The sequence below is a fragment of the Spea bombifrons genome, chromosome 9 (assembly GCF_027358695.1).
Source record: "Spea bombifrons isolate aSpeBom1 chromosome 9, aSpeBom1.2.pri, whole genome shotgun sequence".
In the NCBI taxonomy this organism is placed as follows: domain Eukaryota; kingdom Metazoa; phylum Chordata; class Amphibia; order Anura; family Pelobatidae; genus Spea; species Spea bombifrons.
In genome coordinates, this window is record NC_071095.1 from 13,654,108 (window position 1) to 13,664,458 (window position 10,351).

Here is a 10,351-nt window from a genome sequence, read left to right on the forward strand (position 1 = left end):
CGTACACGAGCGCTACCGGCAGAGGCCGTAAAAAGCAAGATATAAAGCGCACCCCGGAATTATTTTAATATTTATTTTTTACATTTAAAATCAAAAAGGGCTTTAAATATTGTATAGAGCTCTGTGTACACCACGGGCCGGCGCCGAACACAAACCAGCCACGGGAAGGGTGGGACGTGCAGGTCAAAGCCCTTCGACTCCCACCCGGCCGGGACAGCGGATCAGAGGGGCTCTCACTTCAGTCACCCCCCAGCAGGACAGAGGGCCCAGTCTTTATAACGCACGGGTATCAGCGTGACCACCAGGAGGCAGCGTCCCGAAGCCAGAACATATCCCAGGGTATAATAAAAACAGCGTATGAAGGAGGCACCTCGCTGAGGGGACTCAAAGATCCAGGAGGAGGATTCGGGGGTCCTCCACGACGGATTTAATCTTACGAAGGAAAAGAACCGCTTCTCTGCCGTCAATCAGACGATGGTCGTAGGTTAAAGCCACGTACATCATAGGGCGAATCTCCACCTGCGGAACAGGAGACTTAGAACGAGATACATACATAACTCGTTTACACAACAGACTATACACAACCCGCGCATGCCCAGGATACACACCTTACCAGACACAGCGACCGGCCTTTCGAATATACCGTGCATGCCCAGAATGGCAGACTGGGGCGGGTTGATAATGGGCGTTCCAAACAAGGAGCCAAACACCCCGCCATTGCTGATGGTGAAAGTACCGCCGTCCATGTCTTCAATCGCCAAATCATTCTTACGTGCCTGTGGGGGCGGAGACGAGAGGGGAGGTGGTTGAGCAGGGGCGGAGACGAGAAGGGGGTTGAGCGGGGGCGGAGACAAGAGGGGGGGCACTCATGGTGCAGCGAAGGCCGTTATAATGGAAGAGCCGACTCACCTTCTCTCCCAGCTCAGCAATCGTCCTCTCAATATCTGCAAAGTTCATCGATTCCACGTTTCTCAGCACAGGAACCACGAGACCCTAAAAGAGAAAGTCATACATCAGTCCCACGAAACTACCCCAACAGCCCCAGAGGGAAGAGGTGAGAAGGCTGGTCCTGGGGCATCTGCCCACATCCTGGCTTTAGCCGTTAAAGCTATTCAAACCACGTGGGGTAAAGCGCCGGCTGTCTTACCCTGGGAGTGGATACAGCCACGCTGATATCGATATAATCTCTGTACACGATCTCCTTGGTTGTATCATCAATAACTGCAAGAGAAAAGTATTTACAGGGGAGCCCCTCGTCTTATTTATACAGCCCCCCCCCCGCAGCCCCTTTTACAGTCTATACATTCAAAGGGTCTTGGATAAGTAGAAGTGACAGATTAGGCTCACAGGCTTACAATCTAAAGGCATGTCGTAAGGAGCCGGGAGGTTAAAAGTTCAGAAGCGGACATGTCCTCTTACCGGCGTTCACCGCTGGTTGGTCTTGTAATGCGAACGCCGCAGCTTTAACAAACGCCGACATGAAGCCCAGTTTCAGGTTGTGCTTTTTGAGGAAGGCATCTTTGTGCAGAGTCCTCATGCCCTGGATGTTACTGCGATGGAGGGAGAAAGCCGGGGTCAGGTACATATCACCCCCTTCACACAGTGGGCAGATTCGGGGACTTACCCCAGCACAATCGCCCCCCCCGACACACCCGCACATATACACACACATGTACACACCCGCACGCACACACATATACACACCCGCACACACCAAAAACATTAGCATGAAGGGCGCTGACCTCATATCAACCTCATTGAAGGTGGTGAGCATGGCGCACGTGTTCTGAGCCTCCTTCAGCCGCTGAGCGATTCTCTGGCGCATGCGATTCATTTTTACCTGAAGACAGAGCAGGAGTCAGACTGGGACAGGAGGTGAGTGACACGGGACAGGGATAAGGTGGGGTGCTGGGGCAGGAGGAGAGTGACACGGGACAGGGATAAGGTGGGGGGGGTGCTGGGGCAGGAGGAGAGTGACACGGGACAGGGATAAGGTGGGGTGCTGGGGCAGGAGGAGAGTGACACGGGACAGGGATAAGGGGGGGGGTGCTGGGGCAGGAGGAGAGTGACACAGGACAGGGATAAGGTGGGGTGCTGGGGCAGGAGGAGAGTGACACGGGACAGGGATAAGGGGGGGGTGCTGGGGCAGGAGGAGAGTGACACGGGACAGGGATAAGGGGGTAGAATTCTCACTCTGTGCTCGGACCGGGAACCAGCAGACGGAGGGCCCTCAGGAGCCGGTGGAGCAGGAGACGGCTTCACAGCAGACACTAAAAAGCAAAATGTGAGATTTCACTCTGCGGGACCCCCCCCCCCCCGATCGCTGTGCCCTCTCTCCAAGCCGTCTCCACGCAGGGCCCATTACCGCCGAGCCACGGCCTATTAACCAGGCAGTCCTCACTCCTTTCTTGTAGGATTGTCGGGCCTCTTGCCGCTTACCTGGTTTGGTGTCTAGCGGCTGGGAGGACACGGGCGGCACAGGCGGGAGGGCGGAGGGAATGTCCCCGGAGGCAGGTTCAGGGGGTGAAGCTGTGGGGGGCTGTTTGGGAGCTGCGGATTCGGCTGGTTTAGTCTTGGTGGGAGCAGCTGCAGAAAGACAGAGGTGAAAACTCTCAGCCAAACGTGGCCTGTAATGTGCACTGTGCTTTACCGCCGTCACGCAGCCTCAGTGCAGGAAGCCATGGGGATCGCTCTGTGAGACGCCTCGGCATTTTATGCACTCCTCTGGAATCTTCAGTCCGCACATAACCTATCCCGTTCCTTATATTTCGATAACATAAAAGCCCTGTTGGATATTCAGACACCGGCGGGGTTCTCCACAGCGCAGAGCTGTCCAACTTGCGGCCCTCCAGCTGTTGCAGGACTACATCTCCCATAATGCTCTTTCAGCTAAGGGGCTGGCTGAGGAGTATGGGAGATGTAGTCCTGCAGCAGCTGGAGGGCCGCAGGTTGGACACCCCTGACATAGCGCTATGTTAAGGGTACATAAGCGTGTCTGGATAGGAATTTGCATTTAATGAACTTTAGCCACTTGTAAACCCAATAACTTTTCAACAAACGCCCAACGGTACCTCCAGACTTCTTCAGGACAAACAGCGGGGTCCCTCCCTCCACTTTTCCTCCATCAGGAACCAAAAGAGCCTCTATCACCCCAGCAGCAGGGGCAGGTACTTGCACGGAGGTCTGGGGGGAGAGGCAGGTGATCAGGCGACCCCGCTATCCGGTAAATCGAAAAAGTCACGGACGTGTCTACACTTCGCTCACCTTATCGGTCTCGATCTCACACACGACTTCATCCTCAGAAACCGTGTCGCCAACGGCTGCAAAACACAAAGCAAGATGGAGAGAGAGAAAGCCCACACAGGACGGCCCCTGCTGTCAGGCAGCGGGATTATCTATATCACACATATAATAAAATATATATATAACGGGGTCTTCAGAAAATACAAAAAACCATCCGGGCCTTTGTTAACGCGTCAAACCGCAACAGGATGTCGGACTCCGCTCTTTTTATATTTGACTTCAGACCACCGTGTAGCGCCGGGCCTCCCGCGCCGAGCCGGCGTCTCACCTTTCTCCCACCTGACATCTCCTTCGGTGACAGATTCTGCAAACGCCGGAGTATTAACCGTCACCACATCCTGCCCTGCGGAGAAGAAGAAAGAAACACGATAAGCGCACGGAAGCCGGAGGTCCGAGCGCCCCCCCCCGGCGTCACCCACTTACTGCGAACCGGAGACGTGCGGTAGAATCGAGCTTCCGTCAGGGCCGGACCAGGAAGTCTGAGTGAGGAAGAACACAAAGGGTTAAGAAGGAGTACCCCGTATTCATGCCGCCGATCCCCCTTCCCCGGCGCTCACCTCAGCTTCCGGCTCCCGCTGAAAGATGAAACGCGGCAGCCGGATATCTCTGCAACGGGAACAAGTGTCAGCCTCTCGCTTATCACCCCACGGTGTCAACAGAGCCCCTAATACTCACCCACAAACGGGCGACTCCGAACCTCTCCATGACCCTGAAAGGAGAAGACATTGTGTGTTTGATGCGGCCCACACATGTACTGTCCCGACAACACCGGAGCCCCGGGACGGCACGCATTATAAAGGGACCCATCGCTCCGGTTACGGGGCGACAACGCCCTTTCCTTACACTTCTCCCCACAATCCAAGCCCAGAAACATTTATTCCGGGTCACGGGCCTGAGATGCGTTCGGCCATCAGGGAGGCAAAGCCGGCCATCGGACCCGCACCATGAAACCGACGGCACCCGAGCGCCTCGGCAAAGATATTCCTGCGCGACCCTGGAAGAACGCGGAGGTTTCAGGGAGAAGTCTCTTCTCGGGGTCCCCAACACATTTCAGGGGGGACCCGTAACGAAGCCGGGGGATCTAACCTGCTGACGAAGCTCCGCAGCGCACGGGGGGGGACTCCACAGCGCACAGGGGGGGGGCTTCGCTTTAACTAACAACTTTCCCAGTAAATGGTCGTCACGCAGAAAGTGGCACAACCGGTCTGTTACGGGCGCTGCTACCAAACCTATACCAGCGGCACACCCTGGGTTAGTAATGGCACCCCTGCCCAGCGATGGCGGGCACCTTTATCGCTTCAGTGAACATGCAAGTTGCCTGTGTCTCCCCCCCCCCCAAAGAAGGTGACCCCACTCACCGAGCACCACAGGATAACCCTTCAATAACACCCCCCTCCGCCAGTTACCCCGCAGAGCCCCGGGTAATTACCCCGCATTTTATTTACAGCCACGGGGAGAGCAAACTTAACATTAAAACTGTGATTTTTAACACACATGAGAGGAAAGGAAGGGGGCCTGGCTCCTAGGAGCTTACAATCTACTAGGAGGGTGAGGGGAAAAAGAAGGGACCAGGCTCCTAGGGACACCCTTTCCCTTGCTCCGTCAGGCTGCGAACCACAGATGAAAAGGGGGCAGCAGGAACAGCCCGAGACCGGGGCAACTGCAGCCAATACACCAGAGAGGCCGCGCTAAGGCTGCTGGGCAGTGAAGGGTTAAGGGCATGAAACCAGCGGCCTGTCAGACCGGGGCAGGAGGACAGGCAGTCAGGATGTCTCACCCGTCGGAGTGCGGTCACAGGGCAACGCAGGGCCCGGGCCAGGCAGCGGGAGAGCATGACAGGGACACAGCTCAAGGACACGCCGGAAACAGAGCCTGACCAACAACTCCGAGGGGGAAAGAGGAGGAACTTCCGGATGGAACATACCTTTAGCACAAAACAGATGGGTAGGAATGTACCACCTCCACGTCGAGGGGACTGTACCACTGCAATGGTACGAGGAGGGGCACAGCCAACCGGAAGCTGCTAGTTATTGTTCAGTGCAGAATGGGTTAACCATGCATTAGTTAAAGCAAGTAGAAAGGGGGGTCGGGATGTACCATAAGAAGGGAAAAGGGGGAGGTATGATGGGCAGACGAATAAACCAATAGAACCAGAGCACAGTGGGCTATACTACTGCAGATAGGAATTGGGTAAAGGATAGGACTGTATAACACATATCTGCCAAGTAGTGATGGGAAGCTCGGATCAGTAAAGTGAATCGGTTATAGTTTATAAATCCTCCTGCCTGCCCAGTCAGGATTATTTGTTTATTTGCATTACACCCCGATGTATTGTACAGTCGTGTAATATGTGTTACAAACCGATTCATTGTACAGTCATGTAATATGTGTTACACACCGATGCATTGTACAGTCATGTAATATGTGTTACACACCGATGCATTGTACAGTCATGTAATATGTGTTACACACCGATTCATTCTACAGTCATGTAATATGTGTTACACACCGATGCATTGTACAGTCATGTAATATGTGTTACACACCGATGCATTGTACAGTCATGTAATATGTGTTACACACCGATTCATTCTACAGTCATGTAATATGTGTTACACACCGATGCATTGTACAGTCATGTAATATGTGTTACACACCGATGCATTGTACAGTCGTGTAATATGTGTTACACACCGATGTATTGTACAGTCATGTAATATGTGTCACACCGATGCATTGTACAGTCATGTAATATGTGTTACACACCGATGCATTGTACAGTCATGTAATATGTGCTACACACGGATGCATTGTACAGTCGTGTAATATGTGTTACACACCGATGCATTGTACAGTCGTGTAATATGTGTTACACACCGATTCATTGTACAGTCGTGTAATATGTGTTACACACCGATTCATTGTACAGTCATGTAATGTGTTACACACCGATGTATTGTACAGTTGTGTAATATGTTACACACTGATGTATTGTACAGTCATGTAATATGTGTTACACACCGATGTATTGTACAGTCATGTAATATGTGTTACACACCGATGTATTGTACAGTCGTGTAATGTTACACACCGATTCATTGTACAGTCGTGTAATATGTGTTACACACCGATTCATTGTACAGTCGTGTAATATGTGTTACACACCGATGCATTGTACAGTCATTTAATGTGTTACACACCGATGTATTGTACAGTCGTGTAATGTGTTACACACCGATGTATTGTAGTCATGTAATATGTGTTACACACCGATGTATTGTACAGTCGTGTAATTTGTTACACACCGATTCATTGTACAGTCGTGTAATATGTTACACAATGATTCATTGTACAGTCGTGTAATGTTACACACCGATGTATTGTACAGTCGTGTAATATGTTACACACGATGCATTGTACAGTCGTGTAATATGTGTTACACACCTATGTATTGTACAGTCATGTAATATGTGTTACACACCGATGTATTGTACAGTCATGTAATATGTGTTACACACCGATGTATTGTACAGTCGTGTAATATGTTACACACCGATGTATTGTACAGTCGTGTAATATGTTACACACCGATGTATTGTACAGTCATGTAATATGTGTTACACCCCGATGTATTGTACAGTCGTGTAATATGTTACACCCCGATGTATTGTACAGTCGTGTAATGTGTTACACACCGATGTATTGTACAGTCGTGTAATATGTGTTACACACTGATGCATTGTACAGTCGTGTAATATGTGTTACACACCGATGTATTGTACAGCCGTGTAATATGTGTTACACACCGATGCATTGTACAGCCGTGTAATATGTGTTACACACTCATGTAATATGTTTTACATGAGTGTGTTACACCCCAATGTATTGTAGAGTCATGTAATGTGTTACACACCAATGTATTGTACAGTCGTGTAATATGTGTTACACACCGATGTATTGTACAGCCGTGTAATATGTGTTACACCCCGATGTATTGTACAGTCGTGTAATATGTTACACACCGATGTATTGTACAGTCATGTAATGTGTTACACACCGATGCATTGTACAGTCGTGTAATATGTGTTACACACCGATGTATTGTACAGTCGTGTAATATGTGTTACACACCGATGCATTGTACAGCCGTGTAATATGTTACACACCGATGTATTGTACAGTCATGTAATATGTGCTACACACTGATGCATTGTACAGTCGTGTAATATGTGTTACACACCGATGTATTGTACAGCCGTGTAATATGTGTTACACACCGATGTATTGTACAGTCGTGTAATGTTACACACCGATGTATTGTACAGTCGTGTAATGTTACACACTGATGCATTGTACAGCCGTGTAATATGTGTTACACACTCATGTAATATGTTTTACATGAGTGTGTTACACCCCAATGTATTGTAGAGTCATGTAATATGTGTTACACACCAATGTATTGTACAGTCGTGTAATATGTGTTACACACCAATGTATTGTACAGTCGTGTAATATGTGTTACACACCAGCCACTCAACTCACAGTAATGTGCATCACCTTATTTATAACATTCATATTTGGGCTGCTGGAAGGGGAGGTGGGGGTTGATTTAGGGGCAGTTACGGTTAATGGGATCTTTAGGGTTAATTTAATGAGTTAAGTTAATTAATAAGGTTAACTCAAGGTGCAGTTGGAGGTAAAGGGGGGCAAACTAAAGGGAATCTAACTCCTGGGGGCAGTGCAGATTAATTCTGTAGTTATAAAAGTATAATTGTGTCAGTGTGCTGCTCTCAACGGTTCTTTGAGTCAGTAAACTGGTGACTCAGAAGTGCTCCGAACGGTTCTTTGAAGTGCTCCGAACGGTTCTTTGAAGTGCTCCGAACGGTTCTTTGAAGTGCTCCGAACGGTTCTTTGAAGTGCTCCGAACGGTTCCTTTGAGTCAGTAAACTGGTGACTCTGAACTGCTCTGAAGTCTGAATCAGTGAACTGGTGACTCAGAAGTGATCTGAACGGTTGAGTCAGTGAACTGATGAGCTGTAACCTGATCTCTGAGTCTGTGTACTGTGCAGATGACTTACTCCAGGATCATATTACCAGTGCAGTCAATGATTCAAAAACTGTTACAAATGAGTAATTCAGTCTACCGAACTGATTGATTGAAGATAATCCGTTCAAACGAATGATTGGTTCCTGAACTGGACATCACTACGGTCTCTCTTTAGTTTGGTCAGTTCCTCTTTCCTCCCCTGATGCCTCTCTTTTCTAGGAGGTCGGAATGTTTGCTGGGTATGAGGGGATCGCAGGGTTCTACGGCACTAAAAGCCCCGATAATGTGTATAGAAACAGCAGGAAATGGCTTTATAAGCTGAAACGATATATAAATTGAACATCCCATACAGAGAAGAAGGGGTTAAAAGCACAGAAGGGCCTTCTCCGGACAATCTGTACCTGCGCGAGAGAAGCGGTGAACCTGGAGACAGCCCACAACTCTCATAATCAAGAGCTGGGATGAGAGACAGTGTTTGGACAGACTCCTTCTACTGCGGAAGGACCAGAGTGCGAGCGAGAGGGCCCAGGGAGACAGAGACATCCGGTATTGCCTATGGGCACGTTCCAGAGACAGCCCAGCGCAGGGATGGAGCGCGTTACAGGCAGGATGTCCGACTGCTAAATACGTCCTTTTGGTGTAATATATTCATACATGCGTGTGCATGTGAATCCGTCACGCGTTCCCTAAAGAACGATCCTTGTAAAAGGGTAATGGTTCGGAGAGCCCTACGGCAGCCGTTTACCGAGTGTCTCCCCAACTGCCTCCGCAGCAGCAGAAATGCCGTAAGAACGCCGCCAAGGGCCACAAACCAGTCTGCACAGCAAGCCACGTCTAAGCCGACACACGTGGGGGCCCCATGAGGAGAGCCCTGGACTAATTCCGGTTCCGACAGCTGCTGGAGGCAGTGTGCATGCCCCCCCCCCCCAATTCACAATAAGCGGCTCAGAGTCCGGGTACAAAGTATCGTTTATTGTTAGAAAAGGTAAATTTCACGAAAGTCACGATCCTCCGATAGTCGCGTCTCAATCTTCTCATCCGCCTTCAGCATGCGCGAGCCGGCAGCCACCGGAAGCTCCCGCCACACTTTAACCCCTTTAATTCCTGTCCTGTAAGGAGTAATTGTGGCAAAAAAGCCTCATAAATAGTAACGGTCATTTATTATGTTTCATGCTGGTACTCACCTACCCCGGATCCTCTGCCACTCCACACGCTGACATCACATCGTGGCTCCGCTTGCATCACACGTGACCCTGCATGCGCAAGTCACGCCTGCACGGCGAGTCTGGCGGCACCTCATGCCGGCACCGGCCCTTAGCCTCCGACGTCCCGGCTAAAGGCCCTGCTGACACCACAGACACGCGGAGACCAAAGCGGTGCCGCTCCCTTTACACCGCATTCAGAGATCTCTCAGCGCGAGAAGCTCGTTCGGTCATCGCCGCGACGAGAACGCGCATGCGCAGAGTCAATGACACAAACAGACACTTACCCTATAAATGAAACACAGAAACCGCAGCCAGACCTTAACAGCCCGCGAGGGAGCGAAACACACAAATAAACAATAAGACGCCCGTCCGCCGCCACCGAACATTCAGATTCCTCTCTAGCGGAAAATAAAGGTTTTAAGCGTCTTCACATCCGGTTCATTAATTTGGGGAACATTCTGATATCTTTCCTCTGCCCCGACTCGCTGTCGCCACGGTAACTGGTGAAATAAAGACAGAAAGCTGTTGCGCGTACGTGTGGTTTTATTGCAGGCCGGGGTTTGGGGGGTCTCGCGCGGTTCGGGTCGCTCGCTCGGTGTAACGTCTCCTCCTTGGTTCTGTACATTGTGGCCACGAAGCTCTTTGGGAAGCCGTGAAAAGGACGAAGATGACAGAAAGTACCAGAAAACGAATCAAAACGCAGGCATCGTCCATGCGCCTGGAATCCTCCTGGGTCGGTCCGATTTCTTCATGCGCACCGTCGCTCTTCTGCGTCTGACACGGAGCAAACACGTCA

General features: G+C 50.4%; 1 protein-coding gene across 1 annotated transcript; it reads right to left on the reverse strand.

Annotated features, from left to right (window-relative positions):
- Nucleotides 1-42: 42 nt before the first annotated feature.
- Nucleotides 43-5,206, reverse strand: DLST (dihydrolipoamide S-succinyltransferase). The gene is made up of 15 exons (XM_053474573.1): nt 5,081-5,206; nt 3,979-4,012; nt 3,861-3,909; nt 3,727-3,782; nt 3,572-3,646; nt 3,265-3,320; nt 3,072-3,183; nt 2,440-2,586; nt 2,194-2,270; nt 1,743-1,840; nt 1,420-1,550; nt 1,148-1,221; nt 910-993; nt 609-776; nt 43-519 (listed from the first exon to the last, which is right to left on the reverse strand). Exons 1-15 carry the CDS (start codon nt 5,135-5,137, stop codon nt 385-387), a joined length of 1,353 nt encoding a protein of 450 aa, XP_053330548.1. The 5' UTR covers nt 5,138-5,206; the 3' UTR covers nt 43-384.
- Between the last annotated feature and the right edge of the window lie 5,145 nt (nt 5,207-10,351).